Below are 21,835 nucleotides of genomic sequence, written 5' to 3'. Positions count from 1 at the left end.
TTAAATATATGAATAAATTTGTTGGTTTATCAAAGAAATGAGGATAAACAGGTTGGTGATATGATGAGATGGTTGATTTGTCAAAAGTGTTGGTAACAAATATTGGTATTGTTGAGATAGTTTAATACACAAGTGAAGTCACGAGATTAATAATATGAGAGGTCTATTATGTAAGAAAATATATGGTTAGTTAACCGAGTAATGAGAGTAAGAGGTCATTGTTGATGAAAAAAAAGTTAAATTAATGTCTTCATATCAAATTGTCATCCTTATTTTCTGAATAATTAAAATAATAATGAACTAGCATGTATCCCGTGCATTTGCACGAGTAATAATAATATAAAAAACCGTGAAAAAAATATTACGGTAAAATTTTTATGGGCGGGTCAACCCACAATTCGACCCAAGTATCCATTTACTCTCACATATATCCAAATTAACCACAGCTCTCGACCCGGCAATCCGGACATTTAAAAATTAAGCAGCATTATATATATATATATAGATTAATTAGTTAAAAAGTTGAACTTATATTAAAATGTCACGCGTTTATCAAATTTTGGGTTGAATTTAAAATAAAAAGTGTTATTAACTTAGTTGGTTAAAATGTTCTACTTATTTTGTTAGGTTGCAAGTTCGAACCATACCTATAGCATTTTTTATTTTATTTTTAACCGTTTTAAATTTATGGGCGCGTCAACCCACAATCCGACCCAAGTATCCATTTACTCTCACATATATCCAAATTAACCACAGCTCTCAACCCAGCAATCCGGATACTTTAAAAATTAAGCATCATGATGAGAGGAGGAATATGATCACTTGGCTATCCAAACCATTGAAACCGTCGTTATTATACCACAACGAAAAGGACAATGAAGACCATAACCGTCCCAAAAGAAGTGAATATTGTTTATTTTAATTGTATAAATGTTAATAACCAATAAACATGCTATTAAGAGCATAGCTTTATTTATTTATTTTTATATAATTTAGGTCAAATCAAGCTGATTGCAAATTTGACCAAGTTTGGTTTCCAACTATCATTTTTTAATATTAATTTAATTATTAAAAAAGTTAAAGACAAATTTTGTCCATTCTAACTAACCCAAAAAAATAATCATCAATTTGGTATTATTTTGGTCATCTCTCTCAAGAGTCTCAAACAGAGAATCAGTGATCCATCCATCCATGGATAGACTTGTGAAGCCAGATGTTAAAGAAATAACTCTGAATTTCACCAGAGGCCGCCGCACCTCCGCCACCTTCCGCCTCACCAATCTCATGCACACCATGTCAGTAGCAATCTCCCTCTCCACCACCAATCCTTCTTTCTCCTTCACCCACCATTCTTGCTCCCTCATCCCTCCTCTCTCCACCGCACCTTTCACTCTCCAAATCTCTCAACTTTCCGACGAACCTCCCCTTTCAACTCCACCCGACTCCGTCTTTGTCCGATCGGCCATGCTTCCGACTGGAAAAGCTACTCAAGAAGATCTCCGTCGTCTCTTCTCCAAACCCGGCCCTCACGTCTTCAAGGACGCCACCATTTCAATCTCTCTCGTGGGTCCTCATGTAGTTGAATCTCTTCTTTCACCTCCTTACAAAACCCTAGAAATCGCTTTCCTACTTTCCAAAGCGATCTCCGGTTGCGATGGATCAGATCTCAGTTCCCTTCTTCAATCCGCAGCTAGGAAAGGGAATTCCACGTTTGTATCGGCTTTGATTGACGCCGGAGCCGACGTTAATCGCCGCGATTCAGATGGACAATCGGCGATGTCGCTTGCAGTTCAATCAGGGAAAATCGATTGCGTCAAGATCTTAATCGATTCGGGTAATTACGTAATCGACCATTCATCCGACCGATTCCTTCACGACGCTGCGGTGAATTCCGATCGGGTTGATTTAATAGAGCTTCTCCTTTCACGATTCCCTGACACAGATCTGAATTCCGTCGATTCCAAAGGCAGAACCCCTCTTCACGCGGCGGCGATCCATGGCCGTGTTGACATAATCAAAACCCTAATCTCTCACGGAGCCGATACAGACGCGATGGATGGAAAAGGATGGACCCCTCTTCACTGTACAGCGGCGGAGGGACATACAGAGGCGGCTAAGATTCTGATAAACAATTCATGGATATCGAAACACGCGATTACATCCGACGGGAAGACTGCGTTCGCGTTAGCGATTGAGAGTGGTCATATAACTCTGTATAATACGTTGCATTTGGGAGATGAATTGCAAAGGGCTGCGAGATTGGAGGATATTCATTCGATGAAGAGTTGTTTAGTTGAAGGAGTTGATGTGAATGGAAGAGATCAGAATGGATGGACTGCCCTTCATAGGGCGGCGTTTAAGGGAAGAATGGAGAGTGTGAAGTTATTAATTGAGCATGGTGCAGAAGTGAATGCGGTTGATGATGGTGGAAGGACGGCTTTAGAGTTGGCGATGGAGACGGGTCATGTTCAAATTGCGATGAGGTTGATGGATTATGGAGCTAGAGCTAATATGAAGAAGACGATGATGATTGAGAAAGCAGAGGTGGATGAGATGAAGAAGAAACATCATATGGAGAAGATTGTGATGCAATGTTGAGTTGTGATCAGAGGACAAAAATGGAGGTTTCTTCATGTTCTTCATCATCTTCATGATCATTCTTACATATTCATAATACTACTACTGTACATAGTTACAGCTCAATGTGTATTTGGAAACACTTATAAGAGAGTTTTCTTCAATAAATTATATTGCAAAGTTTAATATTGATATAGATCTAATTGAAAACAAAATAGCATTTGCCTCCCATCTAAGTTAGAGCTTCTTAGTTCTATCCAGATAAATAACAAACAAAATATACTTAGTTTACTCACGCTAATTTCTTTTAGCGACGAAAAACTAGCAATAACAGTTTCCGTCGATATTATCATTATATACAAAATATTTTGGGCTATTGGCCTACATCTGTTTCCTTGTAAGGTTAATAATAAATAAAAATTTATTCAAAATTTTCAAAAATTAAATAGAAAAAACATTAAATCTTCCTAAATTGTAAGTCAATAGTTAATGGTTACAATCTAATTTGGGTTGACATATTTGGAGTTTATGATATTTGATCATTTAATAAGTCTAATTATTTTGTTAATATGGACGGACCTATGGTGTTACAAGATCTATATTTCATTCATTAGTAAATTAGTTAAGAATAAAGAATATGATAGACTACAATTGATTGGTGGTACAAGGAGTTTTCTATACAATAGTTTCTTTCAGTGGTTATTAGTTTTTTTTAATCTAAGAATTGATTTATCATTTCAACTATTTAATAATTATTTTTTATTTATTAAAATACTAAAATTATTTTTTAATTATTTAAAAATAAAATAAAATAACCCTTTATTGGGATATATGCAGATTTACTTTGGATAAAAAAATTAAAAAAAAAGCTAGTTTTCTTTTCAATTATGTTAACAAGATTTCAAATCCCAGATAAAAACCAAATAACTCTTGACCTATTAAGTTAGTTAGAGGAAATATCTAATGAATAAATTGAATTAAACTAGTCCTAAATTATATAAATAATCTTAAATTAAACCAAGGTTTTGAAAACCGTTTCGGTCATCAACTCGGTTTTTGTGATGTACTTCGGTCTGACCGGTTCAACCGGTTAAACCACTGGTTGAACCTATTTATTTATTTTTTTTAAAATAAATTTAAATATATTAATACATAAATTATATATATAAATTAGTTAGACATATAAAATAATCAAATAAATACTAATTGAACTTAATAATTGTCAACTTAATACTTAAATTAAAAACCAGTTTACCCACATCCAACAATCAGTCAACAATACTTAAATTAAAACCAGTTTACCCACATCCTACAATCAGTCAACAAATTCAATACCAATAATTAAATTGAAGCAATCAACAGTCAACAAATCCATTAAACAATAAGCAAATTAATAAACCCACACATCACATTGAAGAACCCTAATTACAATACCTAAATTAAAAAACCCTAATTGAAGAATGAATCCTAATTGCATATTCATTGTTTGCTGCTCATTCTCTTCTAAACCCTAATTAAACAATGAATCCTAATTGCATATTCATTGTTTGTTGCTCATCAATGATGAACCAACATATTATCACATATTATCGGAAATACTACAAGAATTCATACTTACTAAAGATCTGAAGAACAACCGAAAATTTAACAAACAAATGTAAATCTGAAGAACAGCCGAAGATCTAAAGTAGATAATCGTCTTTCTCCTTCGTCTTCAACCTTTCTCTCTGTTTCTGTTTACAAAAACAAAAGCAAAAAGTAATAATAAATATAGGCTCACAGTCACAAGTTCACAGCTCAGGTAGTAAAGTACTGAATACAGACAAAAAATAATTAAATATTATTATAATAATATTATAATAATAATTATATAAATTTTATATAATTTACCCTTCCAACCGGAAAAAACCGGTTTGTTTTTCAGGTTAAGCCGGCCGGTCAGACCGGATTTTGACCGGTTCGAAAGGTGACCGTTTTGAAGGTAAAACTCGGACCGCTCACCAAACCGTTTCGCGGTCGGACCGGTTGGACCGCCGGTCGGACCGCGTATTTTAAAACCTTGAATTAAACATTTCAAACTTGGCCTAACTTTATAATTTAATTTATAATATAAAACAATTGAATTATATTTAAAAATAACTGTAGTTTGTAATTTTAAAAACAAATATTTATAATAAAACTACAATAGGTATATATTTAATTTAATTAAATTTAACAAATAAAAATATCCATTTCAAATATACCACATATATATTGATCCACCGGAATTTTTTATTTTATTTTTTAAGGTCGTGGCCTGTACCCTTCATTTTTTTATTTGATTAGCTATTTGATTATTTAATTAATAAAAAAATTAGAAAAAACATATATTTATTTTCTGTTTTATTCATAAATTTTTTTTTTGTTATTTTCTTAATTTCATCATAAATATTTTTTAAGCTCACACTAACTCCATTTTCTCGTTATCTAATAATATTTAAAAATTTTAAATTTTAAATAACCAAAAAAATAAATAAAGATCAAACTAGAATTAATTATTGTGATAATTAAACCCTAATTAAAAAAATTAAATAAAAATCCAAAAAATAATTTGAGGTTAAAATATTGTATTTATTTTACCAAACTAAACCCAAGGGGTTGAAATTATTTAATTATGATTTTAAACATTATTTATGTATAATTTATGACTTAAAATAATTAAATAAATACCCGAAAATATCCAAAAATAAAAATAATGAACATAAATTTTATTATGTTTTAAGAAATAATTTTTGTTGAATTTTTTGTGAAGAAAAACGCAAGAAAGGGGTTAAAATTCGATTTCAAATAACCCTTTTATAAAGAATAAAACTGATAATCTGGTGTGGCCGAAATTATGTTTAATTATTGCAGCCAGAGTATTAGCCATCAGATCAACGCTGAATTTTCATACAGTGCCCAGGAATCAGCCACGCACCCCGTTGTAACGGAGCACGCGGACACCCAGTCCACATAGAAGCAACTAATGGAACGTCAAGCCCGTTAGCCTAGATCGCCCAGCACCAATGAAACGCTGACGGATCGCCAACGACGCATTTTGGACAGATCAAAACAACATCGTTTTGATTGTCTTCTTCACGAATCCCTACGGGATGCGACGAACTCCGGCGTTTCTTCCAGAAAGAATAACTCCGTCATTTCTCCACCTTATCCCTTCATTTTTTTCTTCCACTTGCTCGCCTTTCCTCGTCTTCAATAGCCATATACCTAGGATCAACCCATTAGTCTAGAACTAGGCTGCCACAAATAGGATAAAATTAGGGATAGAACTTCGGATGATCAAATTGAACTTGAATTTATCATCCTCAACCGACTTAAGCTTAATATAAATAGTTCTTAGGTGAATCAAACAATCAACACATATTACATATAGAATCAAAGAATTTAGATTCCAGGCAAAACTAGTTTTTGTGAAAACCATTTTCGGTGATCCCAACTTTGATCCAGGCTTCTAGAAAGCTTCCAACAACTCATTGGAATGTTCTTCAATTGTTGGTATGCATATAGAACCTTTGTAATTCAATTTGTGATTGAAAATTAGTTTTTACCAAGTTTGATTGGTTTGATATGTTCTAGGGTTTAATTATGTGATCTCTTTGTTTAAATTCGATCCCTAGATGTTATATGAACTTTTTGTTGAAAGAGATTTGATCAAATCAACCTTAAACTAAAAAAATGAAAATTTGAATTGAAATTCTGGATTTTTTAAAATTTATGTTCTTGAGCTTTAATCTTGAATTTTTATTCAAATAACTATTAAACATGTTTGTAGACATGTTCGGATGATTTCTAGATCATTCTAACATCATCCCGATCATGTTTGATCAAACTATAATTTTGAAAAAAATGGATTTAAATTTCATCTTCAAAAATTGTTACAGAGCTGTTATGATGTTCTTGTTTTGGTTGTGTTCAACTATATTCATAATTTCAAAGGAACAAGAATTAGGCATTGAAATGACCTAATTCAAAAGATCCCAAATTTTGACCTAAAAATAGTTTTTAAATATTAATCTTTGTAAAGATCAATTGATCGTGATTGGGGTTAGGACTTTTGTTCCTCATAATCATATGAATTATCTACAACTTACATATCATGATTCCATGATTTATATAAAAAGTTATAGCTTTTATAATTCTTGACCAATTCAAGACACTCGGTCCCGACAACCGAGTCCTATAGGACCGGGACCGAGAATATTCGATCCAGAATGAGATCAATGACCGATGTTCTTGATTTAGGACCGAGATCGAGGACCGATATTATTGAGTTAGGACCGAGACTCAAGACTGGTGTTCTTGAGAAAATACTAGGGAATCCGATCGAGGTTTCTAGCCTCGGACCGAGAGGTCTAACTTGGGACTGAGCCTCCCAAGTCTACGACCGAGAAACTTAGACTTGGGACCTAGCCTCCCAGACCTAGGACCGATCAGCCTGAGTTCAAGACTGAACCTCTCGAACCCAGGACCGAGCCCTCCGGTCCCTTGACCCATGTACCCGAGCCCTAGTCTAGACCACCCCAGTTTAGACCGAGCCTGTCTGAGCCCAAATCGGTTAAAAATGAACCCAAAACCTAGGACTCTGGTCCTAAGGCCTGTTTGGTTCCACTTTTTAAAATTTAAAATTATTTTTGTAATTTTGGAACCCCAATCCATTTTCAAATCATCCTGAAATGTTAGAAAATAATATTTAAATATTTTCGGGATATTTCCTAAACATATATTTTGGCTAAGACCCTGATTGGAATTTATTTTTAAATTATAATACTTTTTTGATATTTTTTAGGGTTTTTTACTCAGTATTATATCAACACAATCGCAGGTACGCCATTTTAAATAATTTTGTACGATTATTTATGCAATCTAAACATATCCTTGTTTAGGACTTCCAGACTACTAATTAAAGAAAATAAATGTTATAAATAGATCTTGAAATAGCTAGACTTTGTTTATTTTAAATTTATAATCGTCATTTGACGGGCGCGGAGGACATAGCGCGAAAGCCCTTTCCCGAGCGTAACCAAAAACCGAACCCATTACAGAATCTTTGCTATAAAGTACGTTTATACATGTATATTTTATTGATTTTTCTAAAATTATTTGGAGACTCTATTTTCAAATAAATAATCTTTTAAATTAATTATGTTTGATTAATTTAAACTGAGTTTTTTTTGTTAATTTGTTATTTGGTCCCAAATTATTAAAATTTGAATAAAAATAATTACTTTTACATAATTAATTTCAAAAGCTCTCAGGTATTTTCAAAATCATTTAAAATAATGTTTTCTTTTAAAAATATGTCTAGCACGCAAACCAATATTGAAACTCATTGAACCTCAAACCACCCCCTGATATTCCTTGTATTGGCACGCGCTAAGGTATGGGGAGTAATTATTGAGGGTTACATAAGTGGTCTAACAATTAAAGTGTTCATTATCCACACTTGAGATTAGATATATATGAGCACACATTTGAATGAATTATGAGAAATTATTATGGGAGAAAATTTGAGGAGTGAATGTAAGAGAGAGAATGACGGTTGGAACAATATAATTCGCTGAAAAAAATAAAATGATTTTTCTTTCTTCTCTCTTTCCTCGCACTTTTTTATTTCTCCAACCAATGAGGTGATGATAAATTATAACCTATCATATTCATTTTCCTAAATTCCATCCCTTATCACTTTTCATGAATTATATATATTTGAAGAGATAGTGATTTTGATATATATATATATATATAGTATGTTATTTGAGAAATTATAAAAACTTAAATTGGTAGTGATTTGGGTACACATTCGGGTGAATTAGAGGTGTCAAGTTTATTTTTAATTGTTATATATCTTTATTTCAATGTAATTTGACACGAAATGATTAATATTACTTTTATATTAAAAAAAATAGTTTTAACATTTTAATAAAGAATGAAATGTTATATGTGAATTTTATGAAAAATTATTCAAAATTTTGATATTTTGTTAGAAATAAATGTCTATATCTAAATTGAAAAGGCAAAACAAATAGATTGGTTTACACGATCATACAAGTCATGTTATCTTATTAAATATCAAGTTTTTTATTTTTATTTTAAAAAAGTTTATGTGTTTGAGGGTCGGACCTATTTGAAAGCGAGAGAGGCCATTGCCTCAGCGCCGCCTACCAAGTGGCCCAAAATTTTAATATTAATATATATATATATATATATATTATATTTAATATGATGCAAAAGGCTCTCCACGATTTTTACCTGCGTAACATGTCGACTGCCGCCCCCAATCCCCATTTGGTCATATCATGGCCCCAAATGTATAAAACAATTTCAATCCTTCTCAATCTGATCATCTGCTTTAAATCTTGTTTGATTTTTCAATTTTTTGATCTTACAGGCTGAATAATGAAGTATTTTCTCTTATAGACTTATGTGATTTTAATGAAATGTCTGAAATAGATGAAGCTAATTTAGTGTTTTACTTGCATTAATATATTTTTCTTTGTTATATTATCAATGATTTTTTGAATTTGTAGGCGAGAACTCAAAATTAAAATCATAGCAATTAATGATAACATATGTTCTAATATATTGAAATGATGAAATCCTAGTTCTATACTTCTATTGCTCCATGGTATGAATGAATGTGTTGTTGAGTTAAGTTGTGTTGATTAAATTAACTTTGTTTGAAAAAAGTTAGATAAATTCAATCTTTATTTGATGAAATTGTAAATTGTGACAATTTCAGAATTTGTCAACGGCAAAAAATTAGTTGTAGTTACTGTAATTGATCTTGTGTAAAATGCCTTATAAACATTTGTCTAGAGCTCAAAAGAAAAAATTGAAACAAAGGGAGAATGCATTAATTCAAAATCAAGCTGATGATATATTGATATAATTAACAAATATTTTAGTTCAAATAACATAATAGAATGAGAGGAATTATGAGATAATTTGGTGATTGAAGAATAAAGTCACTATGAAAATGAAGAATTAGTTGAGGTTGTCAATTTGGGTGAATCGAACGAGAAATTGGAGAATGACTCTCGACATGAAAAATTAATTTCGACTGAGAATTTGGAGAATTCTAGACATTAGAATAACATTAGTCAAAAATTGAGAGATTACTTGGTACATATGGGTCTAAAAAGAGTGGATGATTTTGTATTTCCTAAGGATAGTAACAATATGCATTTTGATTCATCGCATTATACACGGATAATAGCAAATGGACAAACACATTTGATAGACTATGACTTGTATATTCTATTTCATTAGATATAATATTTTGTTTCTATTATAAGTTGTTCAAGACTAAACAAATGATGAGTAGAACGGGAAATTTGGGTAATGACGGATACAAAGACTAGCATAATATATATAAAAGTCTTAAACATCATGAAGTTAATAGGGATCATATGGATTGCATGTTTGTTTGGGTTGAATTAGAAAAGAGGCTAAAAAAAATAAACAATTGATGAGAGTATGCAACTTCAAATCAACAAAGAAAGACAACATTAGAGGCAAGTGTTAACAAGAATAATCTCTATGGTGAAAACACTTCTCCAAAATACTTTGGCCTTTTGAGAAAATGATGAGAAACTTTATGTCGAGAACAATGGACTATTTTTGCAAATGATAGAAATGGTTGTTGAGTTTGATCCAGTGATGGAGGAGCATGTTCGACGTTGTGAAACAAGGAAATCACAATATACATATTTAAGTCCCAAAATTCAGAAAAAGTTGATAGACGCAATAAATGATGTGAGTAAGTTTATCCAATTTGAAGATATTGATATTAATATTGCAATCAACCTCTAATAAGGACTTGATCAATTTCTTGATGAGTTTAGAGAAAAGGGATTTGCTAGTGCCATTAATGAAGCTATACAAATGTCTAAGTGAAATGGGGATTGAACCTAAATTTTGAGAAAACGCATCATTCGAAGATTTTTTTGATGAAAGTGGCAATTATGATGTGACACAATCGGGTGAAGAGTCTTTTAGAGCTGAATATTTTTTGCTTATAATTGATCAAGCTCGATCTTCGCTTCAAGTTCGGTTTGAACAATTTAAACAATATCAAGAAATATTTGGGTTTTTATTAAACTTGGAGGAGTTAAAACGTGAACTTTTAACTAGCTTGATGAAGTCTTGTATAGAGCTTCAACAATTTTTGAGTCACGATGGACGTTCAGACATTAATGGTGATAAATTGTATTTATAGTTGTTGGTCGTGAGATGCTATTTAACAAATGAAAAAAGTGCAATTGATATGCTACAATGTTTGACAAAACTGAATGGTTTATTCCCAAATACTTACATTACCTATAAGATTTTGTTAATCATACCACTAACAGTTGCATTGGTAGAAAAAAGTTTCTCGAAATTTTTGTTAATCAAAAATTATATTTGATCAACAATGTCACATGATAGACTAAATGGTCTAGCAATGTTGTCGATTGAGAAATAAATATTCCGTTAATTAGATTATACATATTTAATCAATATTTTTACCTCTAAAATAGTTAGACGAGTGATGTTTATTTTGTTATTTCAAATATTGTTAATTTTTGTCATTTTATTGACGTGCCATATTATTTTTAGTTTATATATAATATTTATTTATTACATACTGAACTTTACGACAATAAAATGGCTCATTTTTTATATTTTTGTCTCCGGACTTATCGAACACCAGTACGGTTACGTTAGGCTCTGTATTTGAGAAGTATATTTAAAAAATATAAACTATTTAGTGTTTAATCATGATAATTTTGCATCATTAATTCAGTATCGTTATATTATTTAAAATAAAATAATATTGTTTTTTTAACATTATGTGCAAATTATGTGCAAGACTAGTTGATGTAATAGTTGTATCCATATAAATATATTTTAAAATTATCCTTAATTAATTTTTTTATTCTTTAAAATAAATTCATTGTAAAATAAGTTATTTGGTATCACTTAAAATGTTTATTTAAAATTATTAATCATTATATTGAGAATTTATTTTAAATTGAAAAACACTTTAAATAAATATTAGTTATATATTATTATTATTATTATTATTATTTATATGTAATTAAGTATAAATTAAGTAAAATGATAACAATAAATAATATTAAAAAAGTCATATTTACAAAATCTTACATGAATTTATTGATTTGAATAAATAAATATATATTTTTTAAATTTATAAATATAAATTCATTTTTTTTTCTAAAAATAGTAAAATTGAACTATTAAAGAGATTATTTCATTTTACTTACATGAATTTATTACAATAACATGACCCCTTTCCTTTAAATTTTTTATTTTGTTTCTTGGGTTTCAGAATTGTGTAACATGTAGTTAGAATAAATAATATATTTAACAAATTTATAAATAAAAACTATTAACATTTGAAACAAGTAAAACAAAGTAACGCTTGATAGAATTATTTGAATAATTTTAAATAATTCATTATTGATTTAACAATATGTTCATCATATTTTTCAAAATTCTTACTCTTTAATTAATACTAACACGTAACTCGTGTATTTGCACGAGAAATTATATAAAAAATCGTAAAAAAAAATTGCGGTAAAAATGTAATAGTATTTTTAATTTTATTTTTAACCGTTTTAAGTTCATGGGAAGGTCAAATCACCCAAATATCTATTTACTATCACATATATATCCAAATTAACCACAACTCTCAACCTAACAATTCAAACACTTTAAAAATCAAACATCATTATATATATATATTTGTATATATATATATTTGTATATATATATATATTTGTATACATATATATATATATTTGTATATATATATATATATTTGTCACTCTCATATAATTGTATCAAATGAAATTCAAACTTTAAATTGTGTGATATAAGTTTTAACTGTCACAATTTTAATAATTTAATTTTTTTTCACCAACATAAATATTTGTCTTCTAATTTTAACATATATATTTTTTTATTTTCTAAATTAGTTTACCACGTATTATCAATTTTATTTTTTAAATTATTCTCAAATATTACATATTTTTAAGACATTCAAACCGTCTTTAACAATTTTGAATATATATATATATATATATTAATAAATTTAAAACACAAAGTTATGTTTTTATGAAATTATTTGAAAAATAAATATAAAATATATCTCTATTCAATTTTTTTCAATTTTTTTCATAAGATTACACATATTTTTTTTGTCACTTAAACTAACTTCAGTAAATTAATATGTGTAAATCTCGAAAACAATACTCAATTTAAAAAATAAAATACATTTAAAAGATCTCTAAATATTATTTCATTTAAAAACGTGACAAATTAATTAGAAAATTGAAAATGATACGTTAAAATAAGATGACAAACGTTTTATTTATTTGAAAAAAGCCTCAAATGGTTAAAAATTTGATAGTTCGAACCTCATATGATACCATTCAAAGTTCGAGTCTCATGGGATGAAAACGACTAAATTTTGAGCATCAAATAACAATTGGTCAATTGAAAATATGTATATTATATATTTTAAATATTTATACATCTATGTGTTTTACTTAAAAAAAAAAAATCTATTCATAACAAAATAAGATTACATAAAAATAATCACTCACCCAAGATCAAACAAGGCCTAAGTAGTTATATTGTAATATTGTATCATTTAAAAAGTTTATTAAAGGGACTTTTATAAATGGCAAGTCATTAATGTTGGGGTAAATAAGTAAAGTGGTTTTAACCTTTTTTTTTTTCAAGAAAAAATGGTTTTGATTTAGGGCTTGTTTATTTATTTTTTAATTTTTTTTTAATGAAAACATAATTTATTTGAATCAAATATTTACAATATATATCATAGTTATTGATTTTGATTATGTGAGAAAAGAATCAATCAATTAATGATAAGATTGAATTTAATTCAAATAATCTACATTAAACAAGGCCTTAGATTACATTATTAATATAGTTAAGAAGATATTTTAATTGTTTATTTTATTTATTTATTAATTTATAGTTATTGGATTCTACCCTTATGAGTATTCATTTTTTATTATTGTTATTTTATTTTATTTAAAAAAATAAATTTTAAATTTGAATTTTTTTTGAAAAGAAATGGCTGGTGGACTTTGTTCATACACATGAGTGTTCAAGAATCAAAACTCAACCCTTTTAGCAATTGTCAAAACTCAACCCTTTTTAGTTTTTACATTTTACCCTTCTTCTTCTTCTTCTTCTTCTCTCTACTAGGGATCCCGAATTCGCCGGAGAAGAGAAGAGAAGAGAAGAGCCTCCTGCCGGATTCTTCTACTGGGTAAAAAACATCATTCTATTTCCTCAGTCCTATCATTCTTAATTAAAGACTCTTCTTTGAGCAGACGGGTCCCACTCCCCGAGGTATCCGGCTCCTGGTCCCGCCACAGAATTGTGTTGTTAGCCTCCTTCTAGTTCTACCATTGCAACTTTCAATTCCCTTAAGGGCTGTTGTGATTTCTCACTACAATTCAAATCTAAACTTGGTGGCGATCGGGATAAAGATATCTACTTTATGGATTCTAATCTTTTCTCTCCGGCACCCACTTATCGAACTCTAGAAACATTTTGGGATTCTGACGAGGATGCTCCTGGTCCCCGATGCGGTCATACGCTCACTGCCGTTGCCGCCACGGGAAAACATGGTCCAAGGCTTATCCTTTTTGGCGGCGCTACTGCCATTGAAGGGGGTCCTTCATCTGTTGCCCCTGGAATCAGTAATGCTTTTGATCCTTCACTTCTTTTAATCTTATATCTCTTATATACGAATGGGTTAATTTATTTGTTGTTTGAGTATTAGGGCTTGCTGGAGTCACCAACTCTGTGCACTCGTATGATGTTCTTACAAGGAAGTGGACGAGGCATGTTCTCTCTCAGACATTAACTATCACATTGATACTGTCAGAATTCATTCAACATTTCAAAAGCTGCATTTTTTTATTGATTTTTATTCTATTGGTTTTTTTTTATTAGACTTAGAGCAACTGGTGACCCGCCTTCTCCCAGAGCTGCCCACACTGCAGCTGCAGTTGGGACGATGGTTGTGTTTCAGGTGATTAAATGGAGAATTTTTTGGGGGAACTCGAACATCAAGATTTCCTTTTTCTTAGGTTAAATTTTTCCATTTCATGTGATGCTGATGATGTTCATGATTTCAATACCAGGGTGGCATTGGTCCTTCTGGGCATTCAACTGATGACCTGTATGTGCTTGATCTGACCAATGACAAATTAAAGTGGCACAGGTACTTTATCTAGATGGAGACTTGGACTTTTTCAAGACATATCCAACTCTTCTTGAATTTTGACTCAGTTGTTCTTGGGTTTAGGGTTGTAGTTCAAGGACAAGGTCCAGGGCCTCGATATGGACATGTGGTGGACTTGGTTGCCCAAAGATATCTTGTAACAGTTAGTGGCAATGATGGTAAATGCAATTGATTTGTTCAATTGTTCTGTTTTTATTGTAATTTTAAAGAATTTCTTTATCAACTTGATTGTTGATCCTGATATACTATCTCATGGAATAATAAGAAGTATTTTGGGAGGCCTTTCATGCAGTTCTATTATTATCTATTGGCATGTCTATATTAAGTGGATTTAGTAATCTGCAACTGGTTATTAACCTAATACAAGTTTGTAACTTTAGGTTAAGGGCTCTGTTTGGAAACATAGGAAGGGTATTTGGAAAGTGAATTGGGAAAAGTTGTGTAAATGGTGGTTGGATGCGAAGAGGCTTTAGAAATTAATATTTATTTCGGATCTTTTACTTGGCAATTTATGATTTTTGCAGTCTCCTTGTCGTTCTCTGATGATTGAACAGTTCTTAATCAATACACACACATGCCTTTGCATTATATAAAAGAATATTTGTGTCGGATATTTTACTTGGCAATATATGATTTTTGCAGTCTCCTTGTCGTTCTCTGATGATTAAACAGTTCTTAATCAATACACACGCACATGCTTTTGCTTTATAAAAAATAGTATTTATGTCGAATCTTTTACTTAGCAATTTATGATTCTCGCAGTCTCCTTGTCGTATCTGATGATTGAACAGTTCTTAATCAATACACACACATGCTTTTGCTTTATTGAAAATAATATTTATGTCGAATCTTTTACTTAGCAATCTATGATTCTTGCAGTCTCCTTGTCGTTCTCTGATGATTGAACAATTCTTAATCAACACACACACATGCTTTTGCTTTATTGAAAATAATATTTATCGAATCTTTTACTTGGCAATTTATGAATCTCGCAGTCTCCTTGTCGCTTTTGCTTTTTAGAAAAGAATATTTATGCCGAATCTTTTACTTAGCAATTTATGATTATTGCAGTCTCCTTGTCGGTCTCTGATGATTTGAACAGTTTTTAATCATTACTCAAACATGCTTTTACTTTTCTTCTTCTGTTATAATATCGTTATCTTATGTTCTTACGTAGGGAAAACAGTGCTATCAGATGTTTGGGCTTTTGATACTGCTCAAAAACCATATGTGTGGCAAAAAATTAGCCCAGAAGGTGATATACCTTCTGCAAGAATGTGAGTGCTTGATTCTCTCATATCAATGCAATTAGCTTTTCGTGAATGCTCGAGATTGTGCTGATTAAAGTATAGATAATAATTATTAATGATAATTTTGTAATGTAGGTATGCGACAGGCTGCGCTCGTTCTGATGGCATGTTTCTACTTTGCGGTGGCAGAGATTCATCTGGAACAGTACGAGTTCTTACTGACTGGCCATTCATCTTAATATCTATCTGAAAGTCGTCAATTCAAATAGTTTAAGTATTGATACAATTTTTGCTAGTGCAGCCGCTTGCTGATGCTTATGGGCTACTCATGCATAGAAATGGCCAGTGGGAGTGGACCCTTGCACCTGGAGTTGCTCCTTCATCAAGATATGAACATGCAGCTGTAAGTAAAGCCCATTTACATTTATACTGCTTCCTTCACCTACACAAGCCTTCATTCGATTATAGAGCATTTTTCTGTTTAGCTCCGACAACTTTAAGTATCTGAAAAACTGAAAGTCTGCTAATAGGGTAAGATAAGTTACTGCTGACTGCACTGACTGAAAGTTACTGCTAATATGAGGCCCATTTTCCATTTCTGGGAATTCAAATTATACTTTCACATATCTCAACATAACGTACAGTACCGTTTCTCAAATTTAAAATAGAGCACTCATATAGAAATGTATCTAGCCAAACTGTACCCTTTTTGTTTTTTTGAAGTATTTAATAACAGGTTATTATGGTAATGATACTGATGCATATAGATCTAGAATTGAGATGAGAAATAGATTGATTTCATAGAATTGAGATATAGGTGAGTAGAGAAAACCTCCACTACTAGGGTTGAGATACAACTTGAGATGAGAGAAGATAGAAGTGTGAGGAAAGAGAATAGACTCAACAATTAATTTCAGCATAAATTCTAACAAGTCTTCCTCTTCTTTATACTAATCTACCCCTCTTCATAACCGTTAGACATTACCGCTAGACGTCCTATCTCCTCTTCTTCGATTCTTCTTTATTCAATCAGCCCTAACCCTTCCTCTCGTATCATATACCTTATTTACTAATACCATCGGTCCTCGAGAATCATCATCATCGACTAACTTATTCAAATAAGGTTCTTGTAATTATTCAGATTCACAACCAAATTGATCTTTTAGTTTTTTCTGAAACGTCTTCACGAGTGATCAATTTTTTGCTCTTCTTATTGTAGACTTGTAGTTGATCTTATTTTTGAGTTTTTACATTTCCCTTTCCATGGTAGATGGTTTCACTACTCAATTATTTCCCGATCAACCATTTCCTAATGGGTTCATAGTTTGCCTAGATATAGTTAGAATCATATCAAGAAAACCAATCCAAATGGAAAATTATTTAGTAGTCAATAAATTCCACTATTCAATGTTTTCTATTTCTTAAAATAACTAATATTTTGAGGATTTATCAGAGCTGTTAAGATGACATTTCAATGGTATTTCTCATCTGATGCGTGTGATCATGAAATGGATTCTACCCAATTTGCATGATGCACACTTGACGTTTTATTTATAAACAACCCACAACTGTAATCAGTAAAGGGGTCTGAAATTTGGCATTGATGGGGTGCCAGGTTTTTGTTGGACCAAGATTGCATGTTACTGGGGGTGCACTCAGGGGAGGACGAGCAGTAGATGGTGAAGCAGCAATTGCAGGTAAGATGTGAATTTTCATCTTATCCAAAGGATTAGACTGAAGATAGAGGTTCTTATTAGACTTGATTATTTAATTTAATTTATCTATATAGTTCTGGACACTGCTGCTGGAGTGTGGTTGGATAGAAATGGAATGGTGAATTCTTTACAGGGGAGTAAGGGCCAACCTGACCAAGATCCTTCATTGGAACTCATGCGTCGCTGCCGTCATGCAGCTGCATCTGTTGGTGTTAGGATATATGTTTACGGTGGTCTTAGAGGAGGTAAAGGCTTGAATTCATGAAGTTGAATAGACTCTCCTCTTCAATGGTCCTCCCTTGTGAGTTTGCTCTACCATGGGTTTAGTGATAAGGCAATGCTCACGAATTATATATCTTCAATGTTCATGGATGCAGATGTCTTGTTGGGTGATCTTGTAGTTGCAGAAAATCCTGATAGTGTGTCAATGGTTTCAAGTCCTAGAATGTCCCCAAACAAGAATTCTTTTTCTCCAACATTAGATTCTGACAATGGACAAGAGAGGTTTGATCTTGTTTCCACATAATCTCTAACCGTAGTTCACACTTTTATTATTATTATTAACTAATGCTTGTATTGTTTGATATTGATTATTGACTAACCAGCACGGATGACTCAATGACTAAACTCGCCAAAAACTCTGCTGATGAGGCTAAGGCAGCTTCTGTGGTCTGGCAAGTAGCAAACCAAGCATCTCCTACTGACGAATCTTCCGGATCAGAAAATAATCCAACTGCAGAGTCCACTTCCGATGGTAGTGACAATGAGTTGGATGTCCGACTTCATCCAAGAGCTGTAAGTCGTAAAAGCATCTTCACTTTGTTTGTCTAGGACTTTGTTTCTTAAGTGGAATGTTAATAATATTGTGCTTGTGCCCATGCAAACAGGTTGTAGTTGCTAAAGATGCTGTTGGAAATCTAGGTTTGTTGATAAGGCAGCTCTCATTGGATCACTTTGAAAATGAAAGTAGGAGAATTGTTCCAGTTAACAACGATCAGCCATATTCTGCCAGGAAGATCACCAGGCAGAGATCTCCTCAAGGCTTGCATAAAAAGGCAAGCATTATATCAACAATTGATAAAAATAAGTTTGAATTTCGGCCCAAAAGATATACATGATTGTTTTGACATCAATGGTTGCTTTCACGACATGCAGATTATTTCAAATTTGCTTAAACCTCGGAATTGGAAAGCTCCTACCAATAGGAGATTTTTTCTGGATTCTTATGAAGTAGGTGAGCTTTGCTATGCAGCTGAACAGATCTTTATGCAGGAGCCAACAGTTCTTCAGTTGAAAGCTCCTGTCAAAGTGTTTGGTGATCTTCATGGACAATTTGGTGACTTAATGCGACTTTTTGATGAATATGGGTTTCCTTCCCCTGCAGGAGACATAACGTAAGTTGCATATGTTGTTTCATTCTTTGTTTTCACAACAAATTTTTATTGTCCCACATCAGAAGCCCAAGGTTCATCCTTAAGATTCATTGCCATGCCCTGTTGTTATAGTTCTGGGCTTTGTCTTTGTTTGACAGAGTTTGAGTTTTGACCAGTAGTACGGTTTATCTGATTAATTTTGACATTGATTAATCGATATGCACCCCAGGTATATCGACTATTTGTTTCTAGGTGATTATGTTGACCGTGGACAACATAGTTTAGAGACCATAACCTTGCTACTTGCGCTAAAGGCAGGTTTTGGCTTTTACCATTTTGTCTTGTTTCCATTTGAGAATATTTTCAGTAAAGATGTTTTTTTTTCAACTTAATTTCCAGATTGAGTACCCCGATAGTGTTCATCTTATACGTGGGAACCATGAGGCAGCTGACATTAATGCTCTCTTCGGTTTTCGAATTGAATGCATTGAGAGAATGGTGAGTGTGAAGTTATTTGTGATTCTTGTAAAAGGTTGGGAGGGTTATGATTCTTATGAATTATGATGACTTACTAATTAAATTTTTACTTGCAGGGAGAGAGTGATGGTATCTGGGCATGGACACGGTTTAATCAGCTATTTAATTACCTTCCTTTGGCGGCTCTTATTGAGAAAAAGATCATATGTATGCATGGTGGAATAGGAAGATCTATACATTCTGTGGAACAAATAGAGAAAATTGAAAGACCCATAACAATGGATGCTGGCTCCCTCATTTTGATGGACCTCTTGTGGTATGTTTACTCAATTTTATCTCTATATGGCTGCTCTAAGCTCACTCATCTTATAATTATTGTTGGTGCAACTTCTTCTGTACAGGTCTGATCCTACTGAAAATGATAGTGTAGAAGGTTTGAGACCAAATGCTAGAGGGCCGGGACTCGTCAGCTTTGGGGTATTGATTTATGGTTGCATTGTCAGATCATTCATAATTTGTTCTGGAGTTGAATCTTTGACAAAAAGCATAAAATAACGGCACTTTAGGAGTTGATGAAAAATTAGAGAATTAATGATAAGAGTATTGAACAAGGAATTTCTCTGGATTTATAACTCTGCCAATATTTATGTGACTATGACATAAATGAAGTCCCCCTTTTTTTGCAGCCTGATCGCGTAACGGATTTTTGCAAGAAAAACAAATTGCAGCTGATTATAAGGGCGCATGAATGTGTTATGGATGGGTTTGAGCGGTTTGCTCAAGGACAGCTAATTACCCTTTTCTCAGCTACCAATTATTGTGGTAATTAATTTCTTTGTTGATTTTTCTCATTGATGGTTGCTGAAAATGTTGGCTGGGGAGACTCACATGAACATAAATTGTATCTAGGAACGGCAAATAATGCTGGAGCGATACTTGTAGTTGGAAGAGGGTTGGTTGTTGTTCCAAAGTTGATCCATCCCATACCGCCTCCTCTTCACTCCCCAGAGGCTTCTCCTGAACGTGTAACAGATGAAACATGGATGCAGGTACAAATTCTGTGTAAATTTCTTAACATAAATGTCATGCTAGTTTTTGAGAGTTTTGAATAACCTTTGATTGAAGAAGTGATGGTTAATTGGATAGTGAATTATTTGGAAATAATCTCAAATAACCCATATCAAACAAGGCCTTCTTAACATCCACAAAAATGTATATGCAGTTATAGAAAATCAAACTAGAAAGACACAGAATCAGTTAAATATTGAAGATGATTAGCTTGTGATAGGTAATAATGCAGCATATTTGTGATGGAGGATAACGATTTGTTTGTTTTGCAGGAGCTCAACATTCAGAGACCCCCCACTCCAACAAGAGGCCGCCCACAGCCAGACTTTGACCGTAATTCCCTGGCTTATATATAGAGAACAGCGGCCGAACCCTAGAATTCTCTAGAGTATTTGTTTGTTTTTTATTGGAAAAGTGCAGTTTTTAGGTTATAGATTGGTTGTCTTTAGAGAGTATAAACTATTACAAAAAGGAAACCTACATGAAGATGATATATTGACAGAAAGCCAGACAGAGAAAGAAAAGACAACAAATTGTGGAGAATTTTCATTGACTAGTTTTTTGTTTTTTTTTTGTACATTATTTTTTTTAAAGTACTATCATTTGTTGTATTTATTTGTTATTTTATAACCATTTTAATTATTATTATTTTTTTAAATGGTCTAGGTGTTTAGACTTGGATTCATGATTTGAGGAATCTTAAAAATATGATTTCAAAAGGATTTTAGTTGTATTTTCCTGGTTTCCTGGACCTTTTTTATTTATTTATCTATGTAACCATTGCTATTTAGGGTTTCCTTACATCGTTTTGATCAAATGGGTCATTCTAGGTTTTTGTCTTTTTTCTCAAAAAAATGTTCAGTCTTATTATTTTTATTTTTCTAACTATTTTCATATCACAAATTCTTAAGGCATTTTTGTCTACGGTCTTGAAAAAATATTCAATTTATCAAAAAAAATTCAAATTTTATAACTTTTTTAAGTTATATAAACTTGTTGAATGTTTAGATTTCAAGATTTGAGCTTTTATTTATTAATAGAGAAAAAAGAGAC

General features: G+C 31.9%; 2 protein-coding genes across 2 annotated transcripts; both read left to right on the top strand.

Annotated features, from left to right (window-relative positions):
* Window positions 1–1,121: 1,121 nt before the first annotated feature.
* LOC124940258 (protein VAPYRIN-LIKE-like) lies at window positions 1,122–2,768 on the top strand. The gene has a single exon (XM_047480757.1). The coding sequence runs from the start codon at window positions 1,192–1,194 to the stop codon at window positions 2,596–2,598; it is 1,407 nt and encodes a 468-aa protein (XP_047336713.1). The 5' UTR covers window positions 1,122–1,191; the 3' UTR covers window positions 2,599–2,768.
* Window positions 2,769–13,838: 11,070 nt separating this feature from the next.
* LOC124938068 (serine/threonine-protein phosphatase BSL1-like) lies at window positions 13,839–21,393 on the top strand. The gene is made up of 21 exons (XM_047478439.1): window positions 13,839–14,351; window positions 14,435–14,495; window positions 14,608–14,686; window positions 14,799–14,878; window positions 14,963–15,057; window positions 16,077–16,176; window positions 16,285–16,354; window positions 16,451–16,552; window positions 17,765–17,846; window positions 17,939–18,109; window positions 18,242–18,368; window positions 18,470–18,659; window positions 18,752–18,919; window positions 19,020–19,258; window positions 19,467–19,551; window positions 19,637–19,735; window positions 19,831–20,030; window positions 20,116–20,191; window positions 20,401–20,536; window positions 20,624–20,763; window positions 21,055–21,393. Exons 1-21 carry the CDS (start codon window positions 14,150–14,152, stop codon window positions 21,136–21,138), a joined length of 2,586 nt encoding a protein of 861 aa, XP_047334395.1. The 5' UTR covers window positions 13,839–14,149; the 3' UTR covers window positions 21,139–21,393.
* Window positions 21,394–21,835: the final 442 nt, after the last annotated feature.

This window comes from Impatiens glandulifera, chromosome 5, assembly GCF_907164915.1.
Source record: "Impatiens glandulifera chromosome 5, dImpGla2.1, whole genome shotgun sequence".
Lineage (NCBI taxonomy): Eukaryota > Viridiplantae > Streptophyta > Magnoliopsida > Ericales > Balsaminaceae > Impatiens > Impatiens glandulifera.
The sequence above is the reverse complement of the archived record's forward strand: the minus strand, read 5'-3'. Positions and strand labels throughout refer to the sequence as shown.

What these genes read in the sequence shown, in the direction of transcription:
- LOC124940258 (XM_047480757.1), top strand. Translation starts at nt 1,192, where the DNA reads ATGGATAGACTTGTGAAGCCAGATGTTAAAGAAATAACTCTGAATTTC.
- LOC124938068 (XM_047478439.1), top strand. Translation starts at nt 14,150, where the DNA reads ATGGATTCTAATCTTTTCTCTCCGGCACCCACTTATCGAACTCTAGAA. An exon ending in TTACGGTGGTCTTAGAGGAG is followed by an intron (nt 18,110 to 18,241) that starts GTAAAGGCTTGA and finishes TCATGGATGCAG; the next exon opens with ATGTCTTGTTGGGTGATCTT. An exon ending in CTCAAGGCTTGCATAAAAAG is followed by an intron (nt 18,920 to 19,019) that starts GCAAGCATTATA and finishes CACGACATGCAG; the next exon opens with ATTATTTCAAATTTGCTTAA.